The sequence below is a fragment of the Protopterus annectens genome, chromosome 10.part0 (genome assembly GCF_019279795.1).
Source record: "Protopterus annectens isolate FY-2018-M chromosome 10.part0, PAN1.0, whole genome shotgun sequence".
In the NCBI taxonomy this organism is placed as follows: Eukaryota; Metazoa; Chordata; order Ceratodontiformes; family Protopteridae; genus Protopterus; species Protopterus annectens.
Window position 1 is genome coordinate 1,726,796,285 of NC_056744.1, and position 16,875 is coordinate 1,726,813,159.

At 37.0% G+C, this 16,875-nt stretch overlaps 1 protein-coding gene across 3 annotated transcripts in view; it reads right to left on the reverse strand.

Moving 5' to 3' along the window:
* The window catches only part of LOC122813963 (zinc finger protein 665-like), a 275,262-nt gene that overhangs the window by 110,725 nt on the left and 147,662 nt on the right, over positions 1–16,875 (reverse strand). For 2 of the 3 annotated variants that reach the window (XM_044086515.1, XM_044086516.1), the window contains exon 2: positions 593–688. The exons of the other annotated variant lie outside the window; for it this stretch is intronic. In XM_044086515.1, coding sequence (XP_043942450.1) covers positions 593–688 — 96 coding nt within the window. The remainder of the gene's footprint in view (positions 1–592; positions 689–16,875) is intronic. 3 annotated transcript variants of the gene reach the window in all.

Consider the following 16,875-nt stretch of genomic DNA (forward strand, 5'->3'; position numbering starts at 1 on the left):
GCACTGAGTGGAAGTAACAGTAATGAGTAATGTACCTTTGTGTCTCCCATCAAGTACTGAGTGGAAGTAACAGTAACAAGTAATGTACCTTTGTGTCTCCCATCAAGCACTGAGTGGAAGTAACAGTAACGAGTAATGTACCTTTGTGTCTCCCATCAAGCACTGAGTGGTAGTAACAGTAACAAGTAATGTACCTTTGTATCACTCGTCAAGTACTCTATCAGACTTAAAGACTCAAACTTATCTTTGGTACAAAAGTTTTATATGTCCACCCCACACACATGCATGCACACTTGTTATGGCCTATTAAATTATTAACAATACCAAAATAATCAATAAAATGACTTGTTACATATTCTATGAATTGTCTGGTGACATAAATGGATAAGGTGAAACAATATTAAATACACTTTAAGTTGCCCTCTAGCTTGCCAATAGTAAAATTTCCTGACTACTTCTGGCAAAATTGGCTCATGTTTTCTTTGTCACTAGCCACAGACAGACCTACAAATCACAACACATAGTCTTGGACCTTTGCTACTGACCACCTGCATTCAGGATACTCAGAAATGATCGCAGTCATGTTACTTACATGTATGTCCAGGAGTTCCTTCTCATTTGTCTTCTGCTGATCTTTAAGATGCCTGACTTTTAATTCCAGGGATGATAAGGCTGTTTTTAGCTTGTCCTGTGGATAGTAAATAAATATATGAATCAATAAATGTACACATAAATTAAATGAATTAAATAACTAAAACTATACTATTGCAGCAACCTTTTCTCCCGCCTCTGTCTGCTTCTGCTTCTAATAAAATCTATTATCAATCAGTAGCTCTTACAACTCCCACAGCTGTAGTCTTGGAAATTGGCTCTTCCCTGGGCTTATCTTCTGTTTATGTATTTGTTACTTTCTGTTTTACAAACTTGTCTATATTTTCTGCATTCTGCTTATTAGTGTATGAACCTTCGTACTATATTATGTTTACAGTTTAATGACCATTTTCTATCATGTTGTTACAACACACATCTCATACATGTTGCGATTATTGTAATTTTAGTTATAACTCTGTCATGTGATTACATTTGTTACTTGTACTTTTTGGAGCTTTTCTCCTCGGGCCTCCACTGAAAAAGGGCTGCTGCTGCCAATTTGGATTAACTCAGTCAACAAATGTCAAATATAAAATAAACAAAAAGGCTGGCTGTTAAAACATTTACGTACATTTGGAGATCAGTAAGCTAAGCTGACTACTAAATCAACTAACTTTCCTTGGAAAGAAACGCAAAAATGGATAAACATACAGATGTTTTCAGTACCACTAGGGACAGATATGGCAGAGCTGTCAGCACCAAAGGTTCAAACTGGACCTCCTTAATTATGCACATTTTACAATAATAGGAAATAAGAATAAAATAAAAAATAACACGAATTATAGCAAATACATAAATATAAAGGCCAGGAAACAATCTGTGAGAATAATCCACAAGTCAAATAGCGTAGAAACAATTTATTACCGCTTTCGTCAGAAGACTTCATCAGAATACTCTGTTACAAAAAACAAGGCTCTTAAATAATACTTTAATTATTCAATCTATCAATTAATTTAAAATCTAAGAACATTTAAAGCAAAACAACACATTATAAAAACAAAGAGGCAGTGTTTTCCTTCTTGATATTTAACTTGCCATTTTTTAAAAAACATTTGATGTTGATCATACCATTTAAACCAGGACTCTTATCAGATTTTAAACGAATCTGCCACATGGCTTCCCTCTGTTCAATGAAATTCCTAAAATCTCCACCCCTCAAATCTGAATTGCACACTTCTAGGACAGAAAATAAAAATTTTTTAAAATTACTACAAACTAATGAATGCTTAAATAATGCATTAGTGTCATTATGTGTCTTCATCTCATATAAATGCTCACGTATGCGTGTTTTCAAACATCTTGTCGTCATCCCGACGTAGTAAGCAGGGCATGTGCTACATAACCCAATGTACACTACCCCCCTGGTGTTGCAGTCAATGTATTCTGGTACCTGAAAAGTTTTGTCAATGCTGTCAATGACAATCAAAGGCCCCACAGAAAGAAACCTACAGGCATTACAATTGTGACAAGGGAAAACACCTTTTCTGTTGGTTTTGTTTAACAACATCTTATTGGCTTCTAAAGCTTTTTTAACATTAAATGTATTTCTAAAAACAAAAACTGGTTTTTCTCCCAACACTTTTGATATGTCCCTGTTCCCTCTTATAATTTTCCAATTTCTTTGTATCACATTTTTTATGGCCATGCCATCAATGCTCATACCCAAAGAACACACCGGACCCACTACGCTACTGTCAGTACAACCATTCAAACTTGTCACTTGTGGTGACATGTTAACTTTGTAATCCAAAATAGCTGGATAAAGTGTACCTCTTTTACTTAAAACCGTGGTGATGGTGTCATTCAACATAGTGTTGGGATACCCCCTATTCAAGAACAGTTTTTTTATGTATGAGAATTCTTGGTGTAAATCAATTTCAGATGATGTCATGCGACAGGCCCTGATGAACTGTCCCTTGGGGATGTTTTTTATGGTGTGTTTTTGATGGGCACTGTCAAAGTGGAGATAACTGTTCGTAAAGGTCTCCTTGCGGAATATTTTACTATTGAACCTGTTTTCTAAAAAATCCCATCTCAGGGAGACGTCCAAAAATTCAACTTGTAAACCTACGTTTCCTAACTTAAACCTTAAGAAACTAACCTGTTCGTTAATCTCCTGTACCATTTCTCTTACTGTATCGCTGTCCCCTTCTATGATGAAAAATAAATCATCCACAAATCTAAGGTATACTAAGATGTGGAACTTGCTTCCTAACAATGTTAAAAAGAACACCTCCCACCACGTCATTACCAGGTTGGCATAAGAAGGAGCTGCAGAAGACCCCATGGCCACTCCCCTTTTTTGTCTGTAATAACAGTCCCCAAACAAAAAGAAATTATGATACAGTAAAATCTCAAGAAATCTACAAATGGTGGAAATCTGACCAGAACTAAATTGGTTATTTTTGGTTAACAGTAATCGGATGGCATCTATCCCCTCTTCATGGGGTATACAAGTATATAGGGATTCGACATCTAAAGTAAACATGATATGTTTATTGAAATCAAAATCACCCTTGCTGGCAAAATTGTTGATTCTATTTAAAAAATGCCAAGAATCCTTAATGAATGATTTCTGACTGGTAACCAAAGGTCCCAAAGTGGCGTCCAAAATCAATGAAATCCCTTCGGTGACTGAGTGGGGGGAAGACACTATAGGCCTAAAGGGGGGGTCCAGGGGATTCTTATGTGTTTTGGGAATGCCAAATAAAACACCTATTCTGGGATTCTCAATTGCACAAAATTCATAAACTTCAAAATTGATCTCATTGTTCATTAAAGCATCGTATAATAAAGAATGAATAAAAGATTCCTTTTTCTTAATAAAAAATGGTGATACCAACTCATATTCATCACGATTGTTTAATAAATCTTTCATTTTATTTATATACTGTTGTTGGGTCATTATAACTATATTACCCCCCTTGTCGCTTTTCATAAAGCGTAAAGTACCATTTAGGTCACGTAATTTATTAAAGGCCTTTCTTTCATTTGCACTCAAATTGTGTCTAGGTTTAAATTTACTTGAAAAAATATTCTCAATATCATTAATACATGACTCTTCAAATATTTTAATGGTGTGCACCAAAGGGGGATTGTAAACTGAAGGTTTCACCAAACAATTATTACTCCCAACTTGAATGTCATTCAATATGTAAGACAAATTTAATTTCCTGGAAAATTTTTTGATGTCCAAAACTGTCTTTCCGTAATCTGCTCTAACTGTGGGAACAAAATTAAGTCCAAGTTTCAATACTTGCAACTCATCGTCATTAAAAATAAAGTCAGTGAGGTTTATTATGTTAAAACGAGTCTCGTCATCAATTGCTGCTTCATTGTTCAGCTCTCTTCCTCTGAGGAATGAGAACCCAGGAATGTTCGACTCCTGGTCAACATGGCCTTCTTGTTGTTCTGTGCTCTTTTCCCCCAAAAAAACGAACTTCCAGAGTTCGAGGTACCAGTGCTGGTGTTCTCCGTGGTATTTTCAGCATTATTGTCAGTCAAATTGTTTACAGCTTCAGTCACTGTGTCACCCACTAATAAACCGCTGATCTCATTGTTCGGTTCTCCCTTGTCGATGGTAACACCGTTACAGTTACCAAACAGACCCCTTTCACTATTCATAATTAAAGGATTATATTTCCTATTTGTTTGACCTTCCGTGTAAGAGGGTCTGTTGTAGTTATTCACTGCATTACTGTAAAGGCGCTTGTTGTTATAATACGGACCCGTATTTTTGAAATTGGGCTCCTTGTTCCCTGGAACAAAATGGTTATAAGCGGAATTTGCCCGGTAACTGGTAATGTCCCTTTCTAACTCTGATTGCTTGCGGTTTGTAACTTCTAAAGAGTGTTTTTCAATGTCCCCAACTAGCTTTTTAAATAAATCGCTCCGAATGGTATCACTGCACACTTTCCTGATGTTACTTTCAAGTTCGGAAATTTCAACCTTTAGTGTGTTCATTTTAGCAACATTATTGTCGCTTAATATTTTTAAAAATGTCATACCTGTATCATTAAAGAAGGATACCAAGGTCCCAAACAGCGGATCGCCGATTTGTACGCCGTTTGGACATTTGAAAAAACGTAATCCTTTAGGCATTACCCTAAGCTGGATACACCTTTCAAAGTAGCAATTTTCAATGTGAAGAGACCGGTGCCGTTTCACAAGTCGGGTAAGTAAATCCATTTGCTGTGTTAGCTCTTCGTTGGAAACAGAGCCAACAGACGCTGAGAGTCCACAAAACGGATTCGCCAGAGGTTCCAGTAAAGGTTTAACCCCTGATTCAGTTACCGGAAGCTGTCGTCCCTTCTTGCTGTTCCGGTTTCTTGCTGGTTGTTCATCGACTTCCACTACAGTATCTAGTTCTTTAAAGGAACCATCAGGGCTGGAAACGTTTTCCGCTTGAGGTGGAATGCCCAAAGCCTTGGACATCAAGAACTTTAAAGAGTTTTGAATGTCTAATAAAGTTGAAATAAACAACTTGTTCATATTGAAATCAGAGTCACAACCTGGAGTAGGATGAACGCTAAGGTTTAGCAATTGTTCATCAATGTTGGTTTCCTCGGCCATGGTTCAAAACGACAATACCCAAACGAAATACCACTGATAAAAAACAGAAATGCAAAGGCCAGGAAACAATCTGTGAGAATAATCCACAAGTCAAATAGCGTAGAAACAATTTATTACCGCTTTCGTCAGAAGACTTCATCAGAATACTCTGTTACAAAAAACAAGGCTCTTAAATAATACTTTAATTATTCAATCTATCAATTAATTTAAAATCTAAGAACATTTGAAGCAAAACAACACATTATAAAAAGAAAGAGGCAGTGTTTTCCTTCTTGATATTTAACTTGCCATTTTTTAAAAAACATTTGATGTTGATCATACCATTTAAACCAGGACTCTTATCAGATTTTAAACGAATCTGCCACATGGCTTCCCTCTGTTCAATGAAATTCCTAAAATCTCCACCCCTCAAATCTGAATTGCACACTTCTAGGACAGAAAATAAAAATTGCATTTCTGTTTTTTATCAGTGGTATTTCGTTTGGGTATTGTCGTTTTGAACCATGGCCGAGGAAACCAACATTGATGAACAACTGCTAAACCTTAGCGTTCATCCTACTCCAGGTTGTGACTCTGATTTCAATATGAACAAGTTGTTTATTTCAACTTTATTAGACATTCAAAACTCTTTAAAGTTCTTGATGTCCAAGGCTTTGGGCATTCCACCTCAAGCGGAAAACGTTTCCAGCCCTGATGGTTCCTTTAAAGAACTAGATACTGTAGTGGAAGTCGATGAACAACCAGCAAGAAACCGGAACAGCAAGAAGGGACGACAGCTTCCGGTAACTGAATCAGGGGTTAAACCTTTACTGGAACCTCTGGCGAATCCGTTTTGTGGACTCTCAGCGCCTGTTGGCTCTGTTTCCAACGAAGAGCTAACACAGCAAATGGATTTACTTACCCGACTTGTGAAACGGCACCGGTCTCTTCACATTGAAAATTGCTACTTTGAAAGGTGTATCCAGCTTAGGGTAATGCCTAAAGGATTACGTTTTTTCAAATGTCCAAACGGCGTACAAATCGGCGATCCGCTGTTTGGGACCTTGGTATCCTTCTTTAATGATACAGGTATGACATTTTTAAAAATATTAAGCGACAATAATGTTGCTAAAATGAACACACTAAAGGTTGAAATTTCCGAACTTGAAAGTAACATCAGGAAAGTGTGCAGTGATACCATTCGGAGCGATTTATTTAAAAAGCTAGTTGGGGACATTGAAAAACACTCTTTAGAAGTTACAAACCGCAAGCAATCAAAGTTAGAAAGGGACATTACCAGTTACCGGGCAAATTCCGCTTATAACCATTTTGTTCCAGGGAACAAGGAGCCCAATTTCAAAAATACGGGTCCGTATTATAACAACAAGCGCCTTTACAGTAATGCAGTGAATAACTACAACAGACCCTCTTACACGGAAGGTCAAACAAATAGGAAATATAATCCTTTAATTATGAATAGTGAAAGGGGTCTGTTTGGTAACTGTAACGGTGTTACCATCGACAAGGGAGAACCGAACAATGAGATCAGCGGTTTATTAGTGGGTGACACAGTGACTGAAGCTGTAAACAATTTGACTGACAATAATGCTGAAAATACCACGGAGAACACCAGCACTGGTACCTCGAACTCTGGAAGTTCGTTTTTTTTGGGGAAAAGACCACAGAACAACAAGAAGGCCATGTTGACCAGGAGTCGAACATTCCTGGGTTCTCATTCCTCAGAGGAAGAGAGCTGAACAATGAAGCAGCAATTGATGACGAGACTCGTTTTAACATAATAAACCTCACTGACTTTATTTTTAATGACGATGAGTTGCAAGTATTGAAACTTGGACTTAATTTTGTTCCCACAGTTAGAGCAGATTACGGAAAGACAGTTTTGGACATCAAAAAATTTTCCAGGAAATTAAATTTGTCTTACATATTGAATGACATTCAAGTTGGGAGTAATAATTGTTTGGTGAAACCTTCAGTTTACAATCCCCCTTTGGTGCACACCATTAAAATATTTGAAGAGTCATGTATTAATGATATTGAGAATATTTTTTCAAGTAAATTTAAACCTAGACACAATTTGAGTGCAAATGAAAGAAAGGCCTTTAATAAATTACGTGACCTAAATGGTACTTTACGCTTTATGAAAAGCGACAAGGGGGGGTAATATAGTTATAATGACCCAACAACAGTATATAAATAAAATGAAAGATTTATTAAACAATCGTGATGAATATGAGTTGGTATCACCATTTTTTATTAAGAAAAAGGAAGCTTTTATTCATTCTTTATTATACGATGCTTTAATGAACAATGAGATCAATTTTGAAGTTTATGAATTTTGTGCAATTGAGAATCCCAGAATAGGTGTTTTATTTGGCATTCCCAAAACACATAAGAATCCCCTGGACCCCCCCTTTAGGCCTATAGTGTCTTCCCCCCACTCAGTCACCGAAGGGATTTCATTGATTTTGGACGCCACTTTGGGACCTTTGGTTACCAGTCAGAAATCATTCATTAAGGATTCTTGGCATTTTTTAAATAGAATCAACAATTTTGCCAGCAAGGGTGATTTTGATTTCAATAAACATATCATGTTTACTTTAGATGTCGAATCCCTATATACTTGTATACCCCATGAAGAGGGGATAGATGCCATCCGATTACTGTTAACCAAAAATAACCAATTTAGTTCTGGTCAGATTTCCACCATTTGTAGATTTCTTGAGATTTTACTGTATCATAATTTCTTTTTGTTTGGGGACTGTTATTACAGACAAAAAAGGGGAGTGGCCATGGGGTCTTCTGCAGCTCCTTCTTATGCCAACCTGGTAATGACGTGGTGGGAGGAGTTCTTTTTAACATTGTTAGGAAGCAAGTTCCACATCTTAGTATACCTTAGATTTGTGGATGATTTATTTTTCATCATAGAAGGGGACAGCGATACAGTAAGAGAAATGGTACAGGAGATTAACGAACAGGTTCGTTTCTTAAGGTTTAAGTTAGGAAACGTAGGTTTACAAGTTGAATTTTTGGACGTCTCCCTGAGATGGGATTTTTTAGAAAACAGGTTCAATAGTAAAATATTCCGCAAGGAGACCTTTACGAACAGTTATCTCCACTTTGACAGTGCCCATCAAAAACACACCATAAAAAACATCCCCAAGGGACAGTTCATCAGGGCCTGTCGCATGACATCATCTGAAATTGATTTACACCAAGAATTCTCATACATAAAAAAACTGTTCTTGAATAGGGGGTATCCCAACACTATGTTGAATGACACCATCACCACGGTTTTAAGTAAAAGAGGTACACTTTATCCAGCTATTTTGGATTACAAAGTTAACATGTCACCACAAGTGACAAGTTTGAATGGTTGTACTGACAGTAGCGTAGTGGGTCCGGTGTGTTCTTTGGGTATGAGCATTGATGGCATGGCCATAAAAAATGTGATACAAAGAAATTGGAAAATTATAAGAGGGAACAGGGACATATCAAAAGTGTTGGGAGAAAAACCAGTTTTTGTTTTTAGAAATACATTTAATGTTAAAAAAGCTTTAGAAGCCAATAAGATGTTGTTAAACAAAACCAACAGAAAAGGTGTTTTCCCTTGTCACAATTGTAATGCCTGTAGGTTTCTTTCTGTGGGGCCTTTGATTGTCATTGACAAAACCTTTCAGGTACCAGAATACATTGACTGCAACACCAGGGGGGTAGTGTACATTGGGTTATGTAGCACATGCCCTGCTTACTACGTCGGGATGACGACAAGATGTTTGAAAACACGCATACGTGAGCATTTATATGAGATGAAGACACATAATGACACTAATGCATTATTTAAGCATTCATTAGTTTGTAGTAATTTTAAAAAAATTTTATTTTCTGTCCTAGAAGTGTGCAATTCAGATTTGAGGGGTGGAGATTTTAGGAATTTCATTGAACAGAGGGAAGCCATGTGGCAGATTCGTTTAAAATCTGATAAGAGTCCTGGTTTAAATGGTATGATCAACATCAAATGTTTTTTAAAAAATGGCAAGTTAAATATCAAGAAGGAAAACACTGCCTCTTTGTTTTTATAATGTGTTGTTTTGCTTTAAATGTTCTTAGATTTTAAATTAATTGATAGATTGAATAATTAAAGTATTATTTAAGAGCCTTGTTTTTTGTAACAGAGTATTCTGATGAAGTCTTCTGACGAAAGCGGTAATAAATTGTTTCTACGCTATTTGACTTATGGATTATTCTCACAGATTGTTTCCTGGCCTTTGCATTTCTGTTTTTTATCAGTGGTATTTCGTTTGGGTAAATACATAAATATACTCAGTTGTAAAAATGGATTTATACACTTGTTATTCTATCAAACATGAAGGAGGGAAAACTCATAATGGGATGGAAACAGCCACTCCTCAAGTTATATAATGCTATTATTCAGTGCTCAGTGTACAGGGTTTGCCAGCATGTAAATCTGGGGGAACACCACATTATCACATCTAATTGGTTCTAAAAGCCGACTAAACTCGCTGCCTTCCTAATACGTAAAGGTAATAAGTTCCAGAACCTCCCAAGCATATAATGGACAGTTTTCCATTTTAGGCTTGAGTTACAAACTGATAATGTAACCAGTAAAACCACAAATAAAGTAAAAACAATTTAAAATACCACGAAGAAAACTGCCACTGATACAAAAATAAGAACATTTAATATTCACTTAGCGCCTTGGCATGAAATGCCTTCCAGTGCCTGGTTGGTCCTCATGCAGAAGTGCTGTAAAAAATCATCCCTCATAAGGAATATGTAATTAATTTTTTGTAACATTTATAAACTAGGATCATTACCCCTCTTAATCAGCTGATAGCCTATGGTGAATAGAGACAGCAAGTCTCTCAGAGTATGTGTTCCTTAACCTTACCCTACATCTTCATCCTCTAAACTTGTCTTTGCCCATTTAATAATGTAGTTGTAAAAGATTACACTGTTCTTCATACAGGCATAATTAAAACCAAGAGTAAAAGGCCTGGACCTACCCAAGTGTATAACATCTCCCCATAACTCCTTATCAATCAGATTCAAGCAAAAGCCAACAAGATTAGTCAAGCAGTATTCTTCATAAATCCATGTTGGTCGACATCTGAATCTTGCTTTGCCTCCCTTGGTAATTTCTGTATTAGTATATTTTCAATGCAGTAATCAATTATACAGGAAAGGCTTAGGCATGATAAGGGTAATTACTGCAACATGGTGGACAGTTATGTTTAGGTATAACACATGATTCTATACATATAGGAGGTACAAACCCTGCTTGACGTATTTAAAAAAATTAAACACTAAAAATGATGTATTACTTTACTTAGGAAAAGGACATTTAACCCACTAGGTCCTGTTCATAAGTTATCTGTTGATGTTGCTTTTTGCCTATCCCTGAAAGAACTTGACATTCATTTTTCTGGAACATGATCCTATCTTTGCTATGTGCTGAAACTTTTTTAGTCATACAAAAAGAAAAAAAATACTAAATTCCTCAATAATATGCTGTGGTCAGAATTAGTTAAAATATTAACTCTCACATTGATTCCAGACTAGTTACACTTCCCATAATGCCTTGCTATTTCTACTAGTAAAGTCAGGTAATATTAACCCTTAAAGTCTGTTTAGCTATCCTTGTACAAACAAATCAAGTTAGTAAGGTACTTATTCAAGGAAAGGTCTTACAGACCTGTCAGAATACTTCTTTCCTTTATACAGCCTGGCTAATATCCCCGTCAACTGTGTCATTAAACACCTATGGCAAGTGAGCATTCAAGCCGACCAGACACATTCTGTGTATTGTTCTCCTCTGGTCTGAACAGCACAGAGTTTCAGAAGGCAAATATTACATGCAAAAGTTGACAAACAACATACATATGGAGGATTTTTATTTTTTCCAGTACTGAGTAATGGTAATCTAACCTAATGAACGTAAAACTCATAATGGCTTCCTTTGATGTTAAGGAATATATGAAGGCAGCTGCACAATGTATAACATCAACTGCAATGAGATAGCCAGGTGTAAGCCAAAAATTAACGTAAGATTGGTTTCAATCCCTTCAAGTAAAATAAAACAATTCACTTAATTTACATACTATGGAAGTCAGTCACTGTATGTAATTTATTTCCATTTCATTAATTTGTGCTCTTTCTTTAACCAGGATAACCACTACTATGTTTAAAAATTATTTCCAGAGAACCTGGGAAGAAAAGCTCCACAAAGAAATTATGCGAACTTCATAATCAGAAACAAAAATTAATGCTGTAAAGTTTGACACTCTACATAAACAAATAATAAAGCTACTATTTTAGTGCATTATTTACATACGATATTCAGTAGTCAGTTATTAAGAAATTAATGACCGATTCTTGTTAAAGGAGGAGAAGGCTGGTGATAGAAATGGATGGGAAAACCTTTGTAATACAAAGCGCACAATGTAACAGTGCTTTAAAAATGCTGTAAAATATAACCTTGTTATCAACCAATTGTAAAATGTTGGCTCTAAGGAGGTTTTTATGTATGAATTTCCCTGTTGGAACTAAATGAACCTTGCAGTAGTGGACAAAACTGTATTCACTGTACAACTGCACTGGAAGCCAACCGACTGCTTTAAAAGCTGTAACTCACCTCATGGTGCCACATAAACAGCAGCAACAAGCAAACTGCACCTCTAATCAACCATCAGCTTTACAAGCTGTTAGATAAATCACATACTATGGCAGTTACAACTTGTCATGTTTTACAAATTTTGGTTATAGCTTCAATCATAATCATTTGCGATATGCTCTCACAACGAATTCAGTAAATAAAATTTCCATGCTCTGCTCTCAAGGTGAACTTCTTTAATGCATTTTTGAACACAATAACTTGGTTACAATCAGAGATCTGACCACAGTCCTTTGTTATTTACAGAATATTCAGAGTTGTATTTAAAACTGCTTTGGATGACACAAGATGAGAGTGAGTTTTCACTTTTTTAGAATAGAGGTAGAAATGGTAGAAAATTATACAGAGACAGCAGAGTTTAACAACACTGGAGGAGGTTAGCAAGTAGAAGGAATGATGAAGTGTATCCCACACTCGCAAGGGCAAAGGGAGACAGAAACACGTGTTTGAAAGTGGTGCTAACACTAGTCCTCTACTGTGCTACAAGTCTATGTGTCAGACAGTGACTTAGGAGTGAGAAGACAAACATAATATAAGGATAGACTGCATCTGATAACCCATCGGCTAACATTTTGAAACAGATTACTCAAAAGTAAAATGTGATGGTGCTGCTTGTGTTGTGATTTAGGAGGTTAGAAGGATATAAAATTAAGCAACAGTATTAGTTTGATATTTATGTGATTGTAGTACAGAAAGGTAAAGTTAGGTACTAGGCCTGTATTTATCAGCTCTGGAGAAGGTTTGAGTTGGGAAGCAGTTAGGTAACTGTACAAGAAAAAACTGAATTGTAAAGCAAATTGGTCTCATATTATATTTGACTGTTCCTCTCTACATGATTATTGGAAACTTGTACAAATGTTTTGTCAGGCTTTATGCTCCGATAATGTTTGTATTACTAGACATTTAATTTTTGTATAAGGCTCCTACTCGTCCAAATGTTGACAAAGCTCAACATTCTGTTTTCTGGTGTTATTTAGATATTGTTAGGAAAGTTACCACAAAAATATGGTTACAACTGGTCACACCTACATTTTCAGATTTTATTATTCTGTCAGAAGAAATATGTAATAAAGAAACAGATTTCATAAAATTGCATTCTAAATCAAAAGTTTTAAATCTTAGGTTTTGGCCATCTATTTTGGATTTTATTCAAAAACACGAACAAGAGAACCTGAGAAGAGAAGCTCCACAAAAAAATTAAAAAATTTAAATTTCATACTCATAAGAATTGTTGAGCAAAATATATATATATTATATATAGTTTTTGTTCTTCTTAATTTCATTTCCCATTTTTTCTTAAAAAATATTTAAACTTTTGTATTAATTTGTTAAATGAATACTATGTTTGAAATTTATACTAATTCTTGAGGTTTTATATGTTGTATATTCCAATGAAAATAAACTTAATAATGAAAAAAGACTAGTAAGTTTTAGAGTACTCAGATATTTATTTAGAAAAGATACGTAGTTTGAATTTTTGTTTTTGTCTGCATATACTCCCCATCTGTGCACAAGGTTTTATGTGCCTCTATTAGCAGGGTAACCTCACATCATTCCTCAGCTGGGGTGCTTGCAGGAGGGTGCATGCCCCCCCCCCCGTCTGTGCACAGGGTTCTATATGCATCTTTTAGCACCAGTACCTCACAGTAAGAGATTCTGTGGTTTAATTCTCAGATGAGGTGCCTTCTATGTAGAGTCTGTATGCCCTTGCATGTTCACATAGGTTTTCTCTGGGTTTGTAAATATCCCCCACGACCCACATATGTGGTAGGTGGATCAGTGAATCCAAGAAAAATAGCAAGAGTGGGGGGGGGGTGGAAGGTTAAGTTAGGGCATCATGGCATTAATTCACTCTGTCTCCACAAATGCTCAAATGAAGGCACTGAATTTAAAAAAAAAAAAAGTAAAAAAATAACTTCAGTTATTGGAACCCCTGCAAACCTATCTTCTTGGGTCCCCTTCCTATGACCCTGTGCTTATTGCGATGATACTTTTCATTTAGTATCAATTCCCTGGAAAATAAAGGAAAAATAAGAAAAACAATTACCTACTGTGTTTCATATAATCAATAATTTCTCCTGTTTTCAGGCAGAATGGAAAGCAGCCCTTTGGAATTATACATCTTATAGGGTCCTCGTTACAGATACAGTATTATGAAGGGGTTTGAAAAAGTATTAGGTGAAGATGAGGACCTAGAAATCAAATGTATTACAAGACCATGCCCTCTGCATTTAATAATGACAATTCACAAAAATGCAGCAAAATAAATTCTTAAGTCCCTGGTCATCTAGATTAGAAGGTTCTGTTTTTCTTCCATCAGGGTGCTAAACTCAACTGAAGTACAGCTGCAGATTTTTTAAACATCTGGAGACATTTCAACTTATTTATGTCTAGAAAGCAAATTAAAAAAGTGTACAAGCTACAATTACTATGAACACCAAATATACAAATAGTTCCAAAGATATCCAAGGTACATTTATTCAAGAGACCATTCAAAAGAAAATGTTAAAAAGTAGGCAAAGAAAAAAGTATCTTCATTTTTCAGGAGTATTCTTTCTCATTCTCAAACAAGGACAGCAGTAAAGACCAACCTTGCATTTCTTCTGCCTTAAAAAGCAGCTCCCATAATATGAGTTGAAAATGCTGAAACTCCAGAGCGTGAGTTATTTGACACAAAAAGGGACCTAATTACATTGAAAATTTGGACACCTTAGTATGCATCCTTCAAATACAAACTTCTTGGGAGATTTTTGCAGTTTCAATTAAAGCAGGAATGTTACTTTTTTAGTTCCCTACTTCACACTCTGTGTTAACTACAGGCAGGAGAGTTCCAAATGCTTGCCCCTGCTCCTATGTTGCAGCGCCTTCATATCTACCCATTACATGGATGACTGTTTAGTTCACACATTCATTCAAACAAACAACTACAGAATGATCGGATACAGACAGTTACATTTTGGGATTCACTAGGCTTTACAGACTGACACAAAAATTAGATTTCAGCCCATCTTAACAGGAAGTGTTCATAGGTTGGTACTGGGGTATTGGCCCTAGGGGGCCTATATAAGTCTAGCCAAAAAGGTACCCTGGCTTCTGTCACCCAAGAAAATTATTTTCCTGTGCCCCTGTCAAGCAGAGCCACAGAAGTGATCTCTGGGGTGAATTTCCTACTTCCCATCCAATCATCAAGATTTTTCTTGAAGAGTGTTAATGAGGAGCTTTGTTTAATACAAATAGTTACTTTGTTCCAGAGTATGGGAAGTTTATGGGACAGGAATCTCTCTCTCTAGCATGTTCTGTTTATTGTGGTGACAAGGATTAGGTCCCTAGAGTATGTAGCTCGGAGAAATTAGGATTTCTTTAAGTGGAGCATGTAGAACAGCTCTGGGTTTGACATAGCTTTGTATGTTAGGCAGAGATTACCTTTAAGTAGGTGATATGTGACGGAGTAAAGCTGGATTTTTTTGAGACGGTCTGTGTAGGGCATCTGTTTGAGGCCAGTAATCCTCTTTGTGAGGCATTTCTGTGGCCTTTCCAGTTGTTGTAGATGTCTTGTGAGGTACATACCAAAAGGGGCGTTGTGCTCTACAATGGGTACAATGAGTTGTGAGGTACATATCAAAAGGGGCGTTGTGCTCTATAATGGGTACAATGAGTGACGAGTAGAGGGGAACAATGACCTCTTTTTTTCCTGGATGAGAAACCTTTTGTGATGAGGTGCGCTACGTAAAAGGATTTCCTGACTACTGTGGTGATGTGATTATCAAAGGAGAGATTACAGTCCACCTGTGTCCCAAGGTCTCATCACACTTTGAAGGTTAAGTAGATTACTACCTATGTGGTAGTTCTTGGGTACAGAGTTTTTACCAAAGGGGATGACAATGTGCTTTTTGGCATTTGAGGCCATGGCTTTGACAGCAGGCTTCTGTTTCAGTGAGGCCATTTTGTAGGATGTCCATATTGTTAGGAGTTTCGATTATGGCTCCTAGTTTGCAGTCATCTGCGAACTTCGTTAGCCTGTACTTCAGAGAAGTAGATACCAAACAGGAGAGGACCCAGGACTGAACCTGTGGTACTACACTTGTCACTGGTCTGAAGTCAGATTTTGAGTCTGCTACTTTCACAGTGTGGGTTCTGTCAGTGAGCCAGTTGGCAACCCATCTTATGACATAGGGATTTATACCTAGTTTAGTGAGTTTATCTATAATTCCAGAGTAGAAGCCGCGGTGGTACAGCGGTAGCATTGTTGTCTCACAGCAAGAGGTTCTCCTGTTCGATTCTCGGCTAAAGTGCCTTCTGTGTGGAGTCTGCATGTCCTCCCCCGCAGTCAAGTGGCCTCTGAAAGACATGCAAGAATGGGCGTGCCTTCGCTGAAGGTTGGGCGTCGGGCTGGCAACTCGGCACCATAAAAATAGACTGCCAATCATTAGCAGACTAGAATTCCGCTGTGGCGAACACTACCCGGGAAAAGCCAAAAGGCAAACATCTATAATTCCAGAGTAGGGAATGGTATTGAAAGCCTTGGCAAGATCTAGATAGGCTGTGTGAACCACCTTACCCTCGTCTATGGCTTTCGTGACTGCTTCAAAGAAGTCTATCAGGTTTAGGAGACATGATCAGCCTTTTACAAATCCGAACTGGGTGGGGTCCAGAGTTTGGAGATTACCAATGTCTTTGTTTATAAGTTCCACGATGATACGTTCCATGGCCTTGCAGACCAGGCTCATCAGGCTAATGGGGCAGTAGCTCCCAGGGTTCATGGTGGCTCCTCCTTTGTAGATTGGGATAACCGTCGCTGTGAGCCATTCAGTGAGCACAACGCCGGAGGTGAGGCTAGGATTGAACATGTTACTTAGGTGGGGTGCCAGTTTGTTCTGTAGTTTGTATAGAATGCAGCCTGGGATGTTGTCAGGTCTCATGGATGCTATATTTTCATTGCTTTGGAGAGTGTGGTTTTTACC